General features: G+C 37.8%; 1 protein-coding gene across 5 annotated transcripts in view; it reads left to right on the forward strand.

Moving 5' to 3' along the window:
- The window catches only part of DPY19L1 (dpy-19 like C-mannosyltransferase 1), a 95,418-nt gene that overhangs the window by 17,045 nt on the left and 61,950 nt on the right, over window positions 1-16,423 (forward strand). For 4 of the 5 annotated variants that reach the window (XR_009053323.1, XM_057733210.1, XM_057733211.1 and 1 more), the window contains exons 4-6: window positions 1,823-1,960; window positions 4,724-4,844; window positions 5,537-5,630. Coding sequence is in view for 4 of the 5 variants with exons in the window: in XM_057733210.1 (XP_057589193.1) it covers window positions 1,823-1,960; window positions 4,724-4,844; window positions 5,537-5,630 (353 nt within the window). In the remaining variant the exon portion in view is untranslated. The remainder of the gene's footprint in view (window positions 1-1,822; window positions 1,961-4,723; window positions 4,845-5,536; window positions 5,631-16,423) is intronic. The other variant, XM_057733213.1, reaches the window with a different exon arrangement.

The following is a 16,423-nucleotide window of genomic DNA, read 5'->3' on the forward strand; positions in this document are numbered from 1 at the left end:
CTAATCTTTTATACTAGATTGACCATTGTGTCTAGGCCTTTTTAGTAAGCAGAATTAGGAAGCAATTTTTTAAAAGGATAAAATAAATTATTAATTTTTATTTCTAAATTCAAATTTAGGATTAGGTGGTTTTTACTTTTTTGATATTAAATTTGTATCTTTTCTGTTAGCCTGAAAATCTTGGTTTCAGATTACTTATATTTGAGGAATAAACGTATCAAAGATATTATTAAAAATGATTACTGAAAATAATTTAAAACTTTCTTGCAGTTCTTTTTGACTTTAGGATATATTCCACTAGGGGTGTACAGTAAAATTGCTATTGATATATCTTAAAGTTGCTTGAAATTCTCTTCCAACTTGATAAATAATTAATTCTTTTTTTGGATATTTAGAGATATAAAGTTTTTTATTTTTAAATTTTAATTATATAAGATATTTACATGATTCCAAAATCAAACCTGTAAACAAGGTAGGTTCTTGTTTCCTAGGGCTATCATAACAAAGTGTAGTAAACTAGGTTCCTTAAAAGAGCAGAAGTTTATTCTCTCACAGTTCTGGAGGCTAGAAGTCTGAATCAAGGTGTTGGCAGAGCCATGTTCTCTCTGAGGCTCCTTCCTAGCTTCTCAGGATTCTGGCAATCCTTGGCTTGCGTTGGAGGTACAGTCACTCCAATTTCTTTCCTCTATCTTCATGTGGCATTTTCCCCTACGTCTCTGTCCTCTTATTATAAGGATACCAGTTATATTGCATTTGGAGTCCACCTAATTCAGTATTACTTCATTTTATTTTGATTACATTTGTGAGGAACTCATTCCACGTAGGTCACATTCACAGGTTCTAGTGGACATGAATATTGGGGGATATTATTCAACCTGGTGCAGTAGGAAATGTTTAAAAAAACAGTGATATGAGAGCTCAGTACCATGATATCAAAAACCATTCTTTTCCTTTTCTGGGTAGGCAAATCACTTTAATATTTGTAAGCCTTAAGCCGAGTTTAGAGTTTGACAGCTAATGGTACTGGCTACCAGGGGAGCTCTAGGCAGATGGAGTTTGTTCATCTGTTTTGCCCTGTGCTGCCGCTTCTGTTCCCTCGTAAGGCTTCTAGTACTTGCTTGTTTTTGTCCCATGTAGTATTCCAACCTTGATATCTTTCCTAATTAGCATGTCAAAGTAAAAATTATTTTCCTTGAAATGGGGATACTGCCACTGTCTCTCTCTTCTGCCCTCATAGTCCCAGTTTTGCAGGTTTCTTACCTTCTCAGCTGAAGGAAGATATTCTATAAAACTAGCTGGCATCTGAATGTAATTTGTATGTAATACATCAATGTGTAACCTTCCTAATATATATAAATCTGGAGGAAAGGTGGCTGTTAGTACCATTTAGGGATTCAAATAAACAGTTAGGGGGACATATTTTTGAATAGGGATGATTGCTTGGTTCATGGTAAATTAAAGTTCTACGGTAAACCACTCACTCATCCTGTTCATAAGATAGCCTTTTCTAACACTTCAATTAGTATGGACTGTAGCGGTTTCTTAAATGAAGTGTGCTGCCTGAGTTGTATGACTTTTTAAATGTTGAAACTATTTTTGAAGGTATTTTGAGATCAGTTGTTTCCATTAAGACAAGGTAATACTAAAACATGTAAGTTTTTTTGCAAGTTGAGCATTTCTTAGTGATCAGAAACCTGTGAAATTAATTGTAGCTGTTGCTTGATTATTTTGTTTTTCAGAAACAGTGTATTTAAGTTTATTTTTTTAAAGCCAACAAGAGGCATAGCAATTATATACTTATTTTATAATGTGTTTATTTCAGGGACTGTATTATTCCTACTTTAAGACTATTGTGGAAGCACCCTCATTTTTGAATGGAGTGTGGATGATTATGAATGATAAGTTAACTGAATATCCCCTTGTTATTAATACATTAAAAAGATTCAATCTTTACCCTGAGGTAAGATACTTTTTCCATTGTGATTTTTTTTCTTTTACTTTTTAAAGTATTACTTATATTGAATGCTGATCCTAAATCTAAGATGTAATTCAGTGTATTAAATTTTATCTTTTTTTTTTTTTTTAAAGAAAATGTATATCTTTTCTTAGGAATATGGAAAAAAAGATCATTATTAATTTTGGGGGTCTTTAACTGATTTTATGGGAATGATTATTATGATTGCATGGTTTAGAAAATGTGAAAACTATCTAGATTTGGTATGTTTATAGGGATTATAGCAGAGGACCACCATTACTTTTACATGTCATTTGCCAAAAATGTTTCTTCCTTATCTGGACTCTTCATTTAATTGAATGCACTTTTCCCCTGTGGGAGTGGAAGAAAGGTGAGTCCACCAAGAGCTGAGATAGGAAGGCAGTGATATCAGTAACTTTTTTGGATCTTTCTTTCACCATCCCTCTTTCGTTTCATGCATCCATAAGCCTTCACCAGGACCAGCCTGAGATGAGCCTTCCTCAGTGACATCCTCCTCGAGGTTCTCCTGTTAAGCACACTTCCCCTGGGCTCCCCCTTCTTAGCATGCTGATGCTGCTAGATGGCATGCCGCCTGATGCCAGGGCCACGGCTGCCTTGTCTCTGTGGGATCTCAAGTCTGGGCTCAGTACCAGCACTAAGCAGGGCTCTTGGTCATTTCCCATTGGGTGAGAGGAGTCCGACTTCCAGATCAACTAAGTTAGCCTGATTGATTAGTAAGATGATAGAGATAGAGGAGAGAGAGACCAATAAATAGTCACAAAAGTGCTTATTGAATACTTTCTATGACCATGTACACATTTACTTTTACAGTAATGGGATCACACAGCACATCCTTTTTTTTTATAAGTGCTTTTTTGTTTTTTATTTAAAACCATCTTCCTAAGTTATCTTTTCTTCAACAGCATCATTTTTTATGGCTGTATATACAATCTGCCAATGTTTATTTAGTCCATCTTTTATGAAAACTTTGATTGTTTTCAGCTTTTAAAATATCCTAAAGCTGCAGTAAGCATCCTTGAAGCAAAATCTTTACGCATATTCTTATGATTTTTTAAACTATAAATTTGTTGATGTGGAACTGTTTAGTTCAACAGAATATACACTTTAATGATTTTGGTACATGTTGCCAAAATGCTTTCTAGATAGTTTATATTAATGGAAATTCCCACTAGCAGTGTTTTTGAAAATGCTTGTTTCCCTGCTAATTTAATAGGCTAAAAAAATTAAGATCACGTGATGTATTTTGTTCATTGCTATGTACATATATGTGTGTATGTATATTTTATTCAGTGCTATATATTAAAATGCATTTTCGCTTTTAAAAATAATTGCTTATTCATGCCCTTTGTCTATATTTTTATTGATATTTTGTAAGAGCTCATTTATTATATGCAGGATGTTAATACTATGCTATATGGATAAAACATTTTCTCCAGCTTTTTGTTTGCCTTTTAGCTTTGCACAGTATGATGTGAATGTATTTTTTCTGTTCAGAGATATCATATATATGAATCTTTTAGATTTATGGTTTTCATATATGTAAAAATCTTTCTAATTGTTATAATTATGTGTTTGAGATTTACATTTTTAATTTATGTGGAATTTTTTGGATGCTCAGTGTTGATGTAGGAATCTAACCTTATTTTTTTCACAATGGTCTCTGTGTAACCTAACACTTGGATGAGTGGTCCATCTTCTCCCTGTTTCTTTATTATATCCAAAGTTGTTATACAGATATGCTTGCGCCTGCTTTTGGACTTTGTGTTCAGTGTTACCTTAGGTTGTGGTCCTGGGAAACAAGCTTTAAGATGGAGATCTGTACATAGGAAGTGTATAGGGGAGTGCCCTTGGGGGCAACATCTGAGGGGGATGAAGGAAGTAGGAGGCAGGAGGAGGAATTGAGCTGTGATACAGTCAAACAAAGGCCTCAGCCAACCATTGGGAAGCTCTGGACCTGGGATGACCCTGCAGAGTCGTCCTGCCTGAGGCAAGGGCCTCCGCCTTTATATCTCCCCCTGTTGACTAGTTAGACATTGGATGCAGTTGCCCTTGGGTGTGACCTTTAGTGAATTTACTCTCTTCAGTGGAGGGTAGCTCCCAGAGAGGGACTCAGTTGAGAGCTGTCAGCCACCAACACTCCCAGCTGCTAGGGGAATGAGTGCCTCAGTCCTGAAGGGCGGGTCTGGGTGGCACTCTGCTGTCTCCTTTGATCTGTCTGGCTATTCTTGTGCCAGCATCACACTATTTTAATTATGTAAGTAACAAATTTTATTATCTCTTAGGACTTTTTCTTCAGTTACTTCTTTTTTGTCATTTTTCCATATAACACATCTCAATAGACACTTGGGATTTTGTTTGGCATTGTTTTATGTTTATGAATTAATTTGAGGAAGAATTCACATCTTGAAAAATTAGATCTTTTCAGGAAGACAGAGTATCTTTCTATTTGTTCGACTCTTCTTTTATATCACTTGATCTAGTTTTATAGCTTTTGCATATTTCTTATTATATTTTATTCTTACCCATGGGTGAACAGGTAAAGATTGACCAGTGAAGACTCTATACAGGGGATTGTGAAGCTCCTTTTACTAGGTTTAAGGGGACCCAAGTGGATGATATAGGAAGGGAAAATTTGATAATTATCAAAATATATCAAAAATATCATAGTAAGGAAATTGTTGAGGATAATTTTTTTCTTATAATGTCTCTCTCTCTCTATTTAATTAGGTAATCTTAGCCAGCTGGTACAGGATTTATACCAAAATAATGGACTTGATTGGTATTCAAACCAAGATATGTTGGACAGTTACCAGAGGAGAAGGACTCAGCCCTATTGAAAGCTGTGAAGGCAAGTTTCTATGATATTGTCCAGTTATCTGTTGCAGCATATTAAATTTACTGCAAACTTAGTGGTATAAACTACCATTTTATTATGTTTACAGTTTCTGCAAGTAGGGAATTTGGGCAGGGTATAGGATGGTTGGTTTGTTTCCATGATGTCAGCGGACTCTGCTAGACTGAAATGGCTGGGAAGGCTAGAATTAACTTGGGGTTACTTCACTTATATTCTGGCTCCTTGGCTGGGGCACCTGCAAGGCTAGGCCCAGCTGAGACTCTGCTGGGACACCTACATGTGCTGTTTTCATGCAGCTTGGGCTTTTGTATAGCATAGTACCTCAGGGTAATTGGGCTTTTCAGGTGGTGGCTCAGGGCTCTAAGTTGGAGACTGCATGGGCTGTCTGGCTTCTGCCATGGTGTATTGAAGCAGTCACAAGCCCAGCCAGACTCAAAAGCAGGGGCATAGAACCCATACTTCTATAAGAGGAGTGTCCATCAGTTTGCAGCCCTGTTTTAAAACCACTGTAGCCACTACTCTGGTCTTGTCTATGTTCCTCACTACTGTCATGTGTTCGTACAGGAACCGGGGCAGCCATTTAATATATCTGGCAACCATTCTCAAAAGAAGCATATTTCCATATAAATTGCCAGACACACAATGTAATTTATGGTTAGAGCGTGTTTTTTTTTTTTTTTTCAAAGGATTGGGAGATCCTGCTTGCTTTTATGTCGCTGTAATTTTTATCTTAAATGGACTAATGATGGCATTATTCTTCATATATGGCACATATTTAAGGTAAGACTATTCATTGTTAATATGCATTTAGAATAATATGCACTAGAATAGTAGGAATAGTGAGATATTGGTTGACTTATAGCTCAGTTTTATAACAGTCATTTCCAGTATATCTATGTGCAGATACAAAGTTATTTCCATTTGAATGATTTCACCATTGGCATAGCCAGTCAAATTTAAAATAATTTTAAAGGCTTAAATAGAGCAGGATGAGGATATTTGGTAAATATTAAATATTCATAAGTTTTTATGAAGTATATATTGTTTACATAAGAAGTATGTATTGTTTACATAAACTATAAGGGAAAGGACCACTCATTATCAAACGGTGTTAATGACTATTTTGCTGATCTTAAATAGAAATATATTCTATGCAGATATTTAATATCTGACCTCATTTACTTCATAGTTGAGCAACATTTCTAAAACTAAAAGATTGACATATTTTCTAAGAGTTTTGTATTTCTGTTCTTTTTTTTTTTGACAATTCCTTACATTATTTGTTTGAACTATTTTACCTTCAGAGTATCTTTAGAATTTTCTTTTTTACTGCTTACTGATTCTTTGAGGTACAGAAGTATAGGTTATGTATGTGATTTTCAATTTGGGTTAATGCATGTGAATCTGCTTTTATCCTATAAAATCATCTTTGCTTTGGAAGTGTGGCATTCTCAGTTTAGTACCTCGAAGATCTATTTCATTCCTAGCTCAGTGTTTGAGTGTATAGCAGTTGCTTGATAAAAATCTTTGTCAAATGAGGAAGCTATTAGATCAACTTAAAATATATTTGCATAGAGATTTAAGATATTTCGATGCTAATATTTCTAACTTTGCTCTAAGAAAGTTATTTTAATCATGTAATTGGGGGAGACTGAAATGAAAATTCATGATTAAAAGATGATGTGAAAAGTTTTGATTTTGAAACAAGACACACAGAAATAACCAGAAGTATTTGGTAATCAGGAGTGGAGGCTGACTTGAAGGCAAGCAAGGCCAGTGCACCTTGTCTCATGAGGAGCCAAAGTTAGATGAGTTTGGGGAAATCTATTCATTTTGCTGAGTGCTGCACAAATGTCTTATGGATAGCTTTATTACATTTGGAAGATTAGATTTTAAGTAAGAGAGGTTAAAACATGGAATGTGGCATTATTACTAAGTTGCTAATCTATAGTTATGCTATTTTTTTGATTGAAATAAGAATTCCTAAACATTTATTAAACATTCAGTATCATTTTCTTATAATGCTTGCTATATAACAACTGTTTCAAGGACGGAAGGCACAATATCTGCTGCAGAGAATATGAGGTTCTGATTTTGGTTGAGGGATTCTTGGTGGGTTGGGCCCTGGCCTGAGATTTCTTAGTCTGCAGATGGCAGTATTCTCTCTACATGTTCATTTGTTCAGTCAGCACATAAAGTGCATACCAAATGGTCTCTTTTTTTGAGACTGCATGTTTGGGTTCTCAGAGCATGGTGGTGTGGCGCGGTGGGAGATGGCAGCAGTGGTGGGCGTGTGTCAGTAGAGGATAGACAGCAAAGATAAAGTGCTTACAGTTCTGGAGGCAGGAGAAATTTATTCTGTGTGGAGCAGTCGATTTAGTTCTGCCTTGGAGGATCAGAGCATTTTGGATAGGTGGAGGAGAAAAGAATCCCAGGGAGAAGCAAAGGTGGAAAGTCTGGGATATGGAGAGGGTGGTAAGCAGATCAGTTTTACTGGGATGCAGATGATCGAGGAGACGTTGTGGAAGATTAAGTTTGGAGAAATAATTTGGGTTGGTTCATGAATGACCTTAATGCCAGGCTGGTTTGAAAGCAAGTGAAGGAAATCAGAAATTTGACCAATAGAGGGACAGGACTCAAGCTGAGCTGTGATCTCAGGCCACCCTTGACACACAGCTGTCTCCATAGTCAGCCAGTGACTTCTTCAGCACAGGGTCTGTCAAACTGTAGGGCGTTACCTAGTAGGGGATTTTAAAATAAGTGAGTTGGGCCCAGCAATTTTTTTTACATGAAAAAGAAAAGAATACAAATGTAAATAATAAAATATGCCATACTTTATAAAATAGGTGTTATTTAGAGAAACTTCTCTTTGTTGCTTATTGTATGTGTACATACATGTACATATGCTGAGTTGTGGTGTAAAGCCTTATTTCTTATCGCAGTTTTAGGATTAAAAAAAAATCTGTAGACCACTCACTGCTTAGGGCAGTAGGAGGGAGTAACTTTACCTTAAGAGGTCTTTCCAAATAGCTGTCTCTGGTTCTTCTCCCAGCTCGGAGGACTGCATCCTGTTTCAGCTTCACCCACGTTACTGCGTTGTGCCCAGATGGCCCCTTTGATGTTGTCTGACTCTTGTACCTGGTGGCCTACCTTCTGGAGCTTGTGCTTGGATATAGAGACTGCACTAGTGTCATGCATTTTAGTTTTCCTGAATAATCTCCTTAGTGCTGTCCAAACACAGCCTAAACTCTAGGTTCTTCCTAGCCCCACCCATCCCCAAATGAGCATCCAGATCTTGTGCGTTGTGAAGCCACTTGTATTCTCCTGATTGTTGCACTGCACCCTGGGGGCCCAGGTGTGTATATTATACTCCAGTAGTGACCCTGTTTGTATTATGTTGAATCAAGCCTTCTGTCACTTTTTCTATCAGTTTTTTTCATTGTATTTTTAAGTGTTCTTGGCATGAGTATTTTTAGAGGTCTCAAATTACTAGGTAGTTCTTAATGTTTTCTTTCTTGATTGTGAGGTTTGTCACCCTTCTAATTTTACAAAGTAGGATAAAGCTGCAGACTTCTTAACATGTGGGTTAAGAATAAAGAGGAGGATGTCTTCAATTGAGTTTAGAATGTTTTTATAAATTGTGTTTCTATTGAGAAGTAAAAGTTGAGATTTGTCTAGCAGATTAGAAATTTATAGGCAAGGACTTCCCTGGTGGCACAGTGATTGAGAATCCACCTGCCAATGCAGGGGACAGGGGTTTGATCCCTGGTCCGGGAAGATCCCACATGCCATGGAGCTACAAGCCGGAGTGCCACAACTACTGAGCCTGCACTCTAGAGCCCACGAGCCGCAACTACTGAAGCCCTCATGCCTAGAGCCCATGCTCTTGCAGTCAGAGAGGTGGGGCTTCTCCGCAATGAGAAGCCTGTGCAGCCCCCACTCACCACAACTAGAGAAAGCCTGCACACAGCAACAAAGACCCAATGCAGCCAAAAACAAAAAACAAAAAAAAAAACCCAAAAATTAAAAAAAGAGAAATTTATAAGCAGATTGAGTATGACATTTTTAAAGCCAGAAGTATATTTGTTTTTAAATAATACATATATAAGTTTTCTGAAGTCAAATAAGCCATTTCATTTCACCAGAAATGGAATTAGGAGGGAAAATAGAAAAAACATAGCCAAATGGTGAAATGGGCTACCAAGCTCTGACTTGAGGAGATGAAGTGAGATGTTTTCGCACACACAGCCTATTCATGATTTAGCTTTTTGTCTGGAATTCTCAGTATTTTAGTATTTCTTTAAAATATCTATTGTTAATTACTTCCTAAAAGCTGTGTTGTTAAGTCATAGTTACAGTTATTTATTTCATAAGGTACCCTGATATTTCTTAGCCACAGATTAACAGTTTCTGGAGGCCAGTTTCTCAAGGCCCCACGTGTGCAAATCTCTGTTCTGCAGGGAAGAGGGAACATAGGAGAGTAGTTAGCAGGCAGTTAGGAAAGTCCCCATTGCTTCTTTTGGGGGAAATTCATACATTCCTGAGAGATGGAATTCTCATACTGATAAATGCCAAAAGCTTTTCTTGTTGGACCCGAAGAGCAGATATCATGAAAGTAATATTAATCCTTTTATTCTTAGTCATTTAGTTTGATTTTAGGATTTTTCTGGAGTGTGGGATTCTTTCTGACTAGTCCATTGTGCATTGTTAAGTAAGAATAGATTGGATGGTATATATAGCTATTAATCATTTACCCTGAAGCAGCGGTATGCTGGTAAATGTTTAACAGCCAGCTCTCTGGAAAAAAAAATTATAAAATTTATTATAAATTTTGTTGATATAAAAGATGTGTACAAATAATAACAGAGTTTCTAAATAGGATTTCTTCTTTCTTTTTGGAAATAGCTCACCAGAAATACTGTGACCAGCTCAAATAAAAGAGAGAGTGTGGTACTGGGATACAGAGGTTTTGTGGAATTAGAGACAGGAAACAAAGTATTTGGGCCTCATAAAAATTGAAACTGGGAATTTGAAAGCCCTTTTAACCAAGGATGCCTATCCTCTCCTTCTCACCTTCCTCTCCTTCTCCCCTTCTACTCCATTTGTTTCCTATCTCTATTACTTCTCTGATAGAGGTTGTCTGTCGGCGGGTGCGGGGGGTAGGGTCCCAGAAGTAGGTGTATTTTCCCAGTTAGTTGGTTTTAGTCATTTTGCTTTGCTTTGAAATTCAAAGGAAGTCAAAACAAACCTTGCTTTTTGAGGGTTAATATTTCTATTAGTGGAAAATTAATTTAGGACAGAATTAGTCGTGAAAGAGGGATGTCCTTTAGAAGATGTGTTTTTGTTTTAAGGATCATCCCCTTGTTGGTGTTACACAGTTCATCCCTACTTGCTACCAAGTAGTTATTCTTTGTATTTCACTGTCCTTTAGTCTGTCTTTCTTGGTTCCTTCCCCTCTGCCAAGGAATGTGTACATCTCTTACCTTTCCCTCTCAAAGAACAAAATTGAAACAAGACTTCTTAACTGGTCTACCCCTTGGGTATCCTTGTCACCCCTAATCTAATCTTTAAAACTCCTGTTCCTTCCTCTACTGCGCTTCATCAGTGGTGAGGATGTGATCCCATCCACCTGTACTGCCTGCACCTTTTACAGTGATTACCTGGCAGCCAGGCCAAGCTATTCTTTTGTTTGGTTTTAATCTAAGGATGGTAAAATAATTCATAAAGCTACTCAAGGTTTTCACAAAGAAGTGCTATGGCCAGCCTCAGGGGCTCTGTTTCTGTCTTTTTGTGCTTAATTTTCTCTTTAGTCTCTCACTGATTATGGCTGCACAATCTTTAGAGTTTCTACACCTGTCATAAAAACTGTAGCTGAAGGATGGACAAAAGTTCCCTTCCTACAATTCTTAAGACGAGAAATAGAGTAGGATCGTTAAAGCACCTAAGTTTGAGTGTGATTTTTAGATCTTATAGTAGAGTCTTTGAGCCCTTTTCCATTCAGTATTCTACTCCAGGGTGCCCAGAAAATACCGTATCCCTTTTGGTTGTTAGGCTCTTACAGCATTTGACTCTCTATTCTTGATTAAGCATCATCTGAGTAGATCTTCTGTAGAAATCAGTGAGCAGTGAGTAGAGTCGATGACTCTGAGTCCACCTATACCTCTCTGGGCCCTGCTGTCTACTTGGACTTTTGTTTGTTGTCCTCCATGGAAAATACTTTTACTGAACTTTATTTTCAGGGTTTTGTAAGAAACAGCTATGTGAAATTCCTTATTTTGTGTTTCATGCATCTCTGTGATTTGAGTACATTATCTACTATAACCCACTATCCTCTCTTAGAAAACTTTTTTATATGTGAAATGTGTCCTACCTATGGAATCGTATAAAATATTTACATGTATTTTTAAACAATAGAAAAGTGAACAGCTGTGTACCCATCACTCAGGTTGAGAAATGTCATTGTTGGAAGCATTCTTCCTTAATGCATTTCCTTCCCTTCTCCCAAGCCTCAGAGGAAATGACATCCTAACTTTTGGTCTAATTTTTTCCCTGCTTTTCTTTATAAATTTACCGCCTATGTATATATCCTTAAATATGGTATATTGTTTAGTTTTGAAAAACTGTAGGCATTGTTTTAGTTTGACATGTAGAAGTTTACTCTTTTTAGTATTACTATTTATTAGGATCCTATTTTGCTGTTTTTGTTCTCATATATGTGATTTTGTGATCAATTTTTCTTAGAATCGTTTTGCTGACATTACAAATTGGAATGAAAGGTAGCATACTGTGTGTGGCATTTCCGTTTCCTTGAAGGTGATTGCACATCTGTCCCCAGCTCATGTTCCTCCATATAGAAGTGTGCCCCATAGTTTTGGATGGTCTGATGATTTGTGATGTTTCAGTCTATTCTTTGAAGTTTCTGGTCTAATGATTTTCCAAGCCAAAATTAATAAAATTTACTATTTTATTTCCTTTGGTGATAAGAACATCTGTTTTAATGTTATCTGGAAGATTTTTATGATTGCATAGCTCTTTGTCTGACAAATATCAACACGTCCCCAAATAAGTTTATTGAACTATTTTTTAAATTATATTCTACAGTTGGGTAGGAGACTTATTACTAGTGTGTTTTTAAAGTTAATTGTCATTATTTTGTGTGTACGTACATTGGCTTTTTGTGTGGAAAGCAGTCTATTGCCCTATCTGTCTGCATCACCCATCCATTCCTTTGTCCAAAGAAACCACTTTCAGATCTTTGAAATCTCAGCAATTCTACCATGGAAACCAGTAGTCCATATTTATGTTATTATGACTGTATAAGCATTGCTCAGTGCTGAGTCAAGTAGGGTAAATGATTGTTTACCTGGTAACAGTTTTTTTCCTGTGGTTAATAATTGCCCATTATTTTGTTTTCTTTCTTTTTCTATATACCAATTAATTCTAAACCACAGCTAAACTATAAAACAATTTATACATTGCCAAACATCTAAAATTCACCATTTCAGTAATCCCATGCCTAACCCCCAGGGCCTCCTTCCTGGAGCCCTCTGCCTTCTGGCTCCACACTAGAGTGGTCGTTCTCTAGGCTTGCATGTTGGAACTTTATTTTGCTTTTCCACTTGATTGCTGGTTTGACTGATTTTAGTATTTTATTTTTCTTCAGACTTTGTTCCACTGTTTTCCAAGATTCAAAAGTTAGGTGCTGTTTCACCATCAATTCCTTTTGTACATGGCTCATTTTTTCCCTATGGCAGGTTTTGGGTTCTTATTTTTCATATCTTAAATAAAGGTCATGATGTGGTAGATTTTTTCATTCTTTTCATTGGATACTCTGTGGGCTCTGTTCATCTGGACATGGGCATTCTTCTGTTTCGGGGAAAACTTTCCAGTATCATTCCTTTGATGACTTCTCTTTTCCATTGTCTCTGTGTTTCTCACAATCCTATTATTTGGATATGGACTCCTGAATTGAAATCTAATTTTCTAGTTTTTTCCCCTCCCTTATTTTATATGTTACATTTTATTGTACTTTCTACGAGATTTCCAACTCTCCTAAAGAGTCTTGAGCTTGAAGTTTTCTTCTGCTTCTGCATTGTCTCTTACCTGCAGATCCCCCTTCAATTTGTATTCATTTCCGTTTTTCACATTGAAAGCTTCCTCACAGCCTGGTGATCCTTAGCTTGACATTTATTTTTAGGAATGCGGTAGCTTGTAAAAGCTGGTGAGGAGGTTGTAAGGTGGATGGGAAATATGAAAAATAAGAACCCAAAACCTGCCATAGGGAAAAAATGAGCCATGTACAAAAGGAATTGGTGGTGGAACAGCACCTAACTTACTGACTAGCGCTTTTGTTACAGAATGGTCACCTTGTGATCCTCTCGTAGCTCCCTCACTTACCAGCCTCAGCAATCTCTGTACACAGAGAGTGGAGGCACATTGGATCTTAATCACGTCAGTGCAGAAGTGACACCAGGTACCGGTGACAACTGCCCGCCCCCTACCTCCTGTGGACACTGATGTGTGAGGGCTCGAGGGCACTTACCCAGGCAGGAAACAGTATTCCCTGTCTTTCTGTTCCATTTCCTTTATTGCATTAAGGGAGCTTTTTGAGGAGAACCTTTTTTAAATGATTTTCTTTATGAACTTCTCTACATTTAATGTTTGCTGCTCAGTATTTCTGTGGCCACTGCGATGTGTTCCTGACTCTGCCTTCTCTTTTGGATATTTACCTTCCCCTTGCTCCACTAAGCTCTTCACGCTCCGCTACTGTGAGAGAAGCCCGGCCCCTCTTCTGTGGGCGTGGCTACTCATCAGAAAATGCCTGAGGGACCAAGCTCTCACCGAGTACAGAGAAAATCCGATTCTGGTTTTCTGTTTTTCTCTATCATCTTCTTTGGCCATTGGACGTTCATAGTGGCTTCTTTGATGCCAGAATTTTTTTAGAACTACTTTATTTCTAGACAGGTTCCAAAAGCCTTGAGGGGCTGGAAGATTAGTCTGTATGTCAAACCTCCCGTTTAATTTTGCTTAGTAACCCCCTTTCTATCCTGAAGCGGTAGTCATAGTTAATATCACCAGCTTTCCAACTCTGGCTTCTAATGATCCAACCCAAGTCACCTGTGAAATGACTCCATGTTTTTAGGCTCTGTGGTAGAATAGACTGACTTTTTATATCAATTTCTTACTCCTTCCCCACCCTTCACCTGTTTTAAAGAAAAGTTGAATTTCTTATTCTGTATGCTAATTTCACTTCTGTTGCTTTATTTGACATTTTTTGTTGTTATTGTTCTTCATTAATAAATCAAGCATTTACTGTTAGGCAGGCTGGATTTTTGGTTAAAAACATGTCTTAAGTAGGCTGTGAATTGAACCAGCTCAAACTTTGCCAGCTCCATGTTTTTTTCAGTGTTTTGAACGTTCTGTTAACTTGGCCTGCTAGCACATCTTTAATCATTTGGTCTAACAGTTGTATATGAATATTTAAAAGATATGTATTTCTCTTCAGCATGCATAAATTGATGAAAGTTATTGGTCGAAAATATTGGTGTCTTTTCTACAGAATCTGCCCCCTTTTATGTTATTATCTCAGCAAATGACACTTAACCACACTGTTTGTTGCCCAGGTCTGACCCTGAGAAGATATCCATGATTATCCCCTTTAGTTACCTCTAAAATCCAAGTAGTCACAAAATCCCATTGGTTTCTTTCTTCAGAATATCTCTGGCGTCCTTGTGCTTCTTTCTTTGTACCATAGCATTGTGTATCCCTGGGACACCCTGGCATTCTCTCTCTCTCTGGGACACCCCAACATCTCTCTTACTAGGACACCATGGTATTCTCTCTCCCTAGGACGGCCTCAGCTCTGCCATCAGTCCTGTTCCCCACTAGGCTGTTTGCACACTGTGGGACTGTGACAAGGACAGTGCAATTCTGGAGCACAGGTTTTGGGGTAGAAGGAAGAATAATGAAAGGGGGTCTGGTGGTGTATACAGGACCAGATCCCACATGGCATTTTAGATATGTTTAGGGGTTTGAATTTCCTCCTGAGAACAATGGGATGCCAGTGAAGGATTGAGAGGATCGTGTTGGCGTGATTGTATTAGTTTATTTTTAATGATGGCATAATGTAGAGAATACACTGTAGGAGGAGTGAGCCTGGATATAGTGAAGCTGTGCAGGAAGGTGTCGCTGTTGTCCGTGTGGAGGGGATGGTGGCCTGAGCTGGTGTAGTGGTGGTGGGACGGAGAGAAGCGGACAGACTCCAAGATATTTGGAAGGCAGCATTCATGAGGCTTTGAGATTGAGGGGGTTTTTTTGTTTGTTTGTTTTGTTTTGTTTTGTTTTTTAATAATTTTAGGACAGCACAGATTTGCACATTGGTATAATTTTCTCCAGTGGTGCTCAGCAGAGGGTTAAGAAGCTAGGTGTGCCTGTGAGGAAGGAGAAAGCCGTGAGTAGTGGGGAATGAGCTGGAGTGCTGGGAAATAACAGCTCTGAGGTGGGCAAGGGAGAGAAGTGAGCTCAGCTGAGCAGAGTTTAATGATGGGTTCAGGAGCAGTGCCTGGAAGTGACGAGAGAGGAGGCTGCTGGCCTCACCTCCGGGTCTACAACCAATACAGGAGCATGACAGAGTGACTCTCACAGCAGGGTGAGGTTTCAAGGCAGGAGAAGGAAGCATCTGGATAGAGGCTGAGGCTGGTGGGGAAGGAAGTTGTTCACTGTGGAATAGAGGTCCCAGTAGCAGTGACGTGAGATGTTGTGTGTTTGACCGCAAGGTTCCCCAAAAATGAATGCCAACAGTCTTCTGATTGAATAGTTCCTATGTTTTCACTTACCCTTCAGATACCTTTTGAATCTTTGCCCTAGGAGAGGCTCATTATTAGGCACTACAACAGCTGCAGTGACGTATTGGAAGTTCACAATCTAGTAAATAAAATATTCTTTTTCTTGGCCCTGGCAGACAAAGAGTTAAAGGCATTAATTATTTGGCAGTACCAAGCTGAGAACTTTTCTCAGCCTTCCTGATTCTCATTCTCTTTCTCACCTTTACTTTCTCTTTCCTTAATGCTCCAAAGTATCCCTAACCCTAAGTTTAAGGGAACATGCTCAGCTATTGGCCGGGACTGGTGGGCTAGCAGGTGCTGAGGCTTACATCTTAAACTGGAAATTCTCTTAATTGATTTATTTCCAAATTATTCTCTCAAATTCTCTTTCTTAAGCATTTACACAACAATAAAACTCACTCCAAGGGTCATTTAATATCATTTTGAATTAGCTATGATTACTTTCGTTTTCTCTTTGAACTTTACGTGTTTCATCATTCTTTGGTAAATAGAGGTAAAAACCTCAGTGATTAATAAAAGCCTACCAAAATGTGATGATTGGTTTGAATCCACTTCACTGAAAGGTTTGGGAAAGAAGAGAATTATAACATTATTAAATGTTAGAACTGGAAAGTATTTTTAATATCTTTTATATTCTTACCCCCTTATTTTATATCTAAGGAAATCAAGATTCAAAAGATTAATGGGATGTATGAGTAAATGTGGTAAATGTTTGCCAAGCTTAGAATG

The sequence above is a fragment of the Hippopotamus amphibius genome, chromosome 4 (genome assembly GCF_030028045.1).
Source record: "Hippopotamus amphibius kiboko isolate mHipAmp2 chromosome 4, mHipAmp2.hap2, whole genome shotgun sequence".
NCBI lineage: Eukaryota > Metazoa > Chordata > Mammalia > Artiodactyla > Hippopotamidae > Hippopotamus > Hippopotamus amphibius.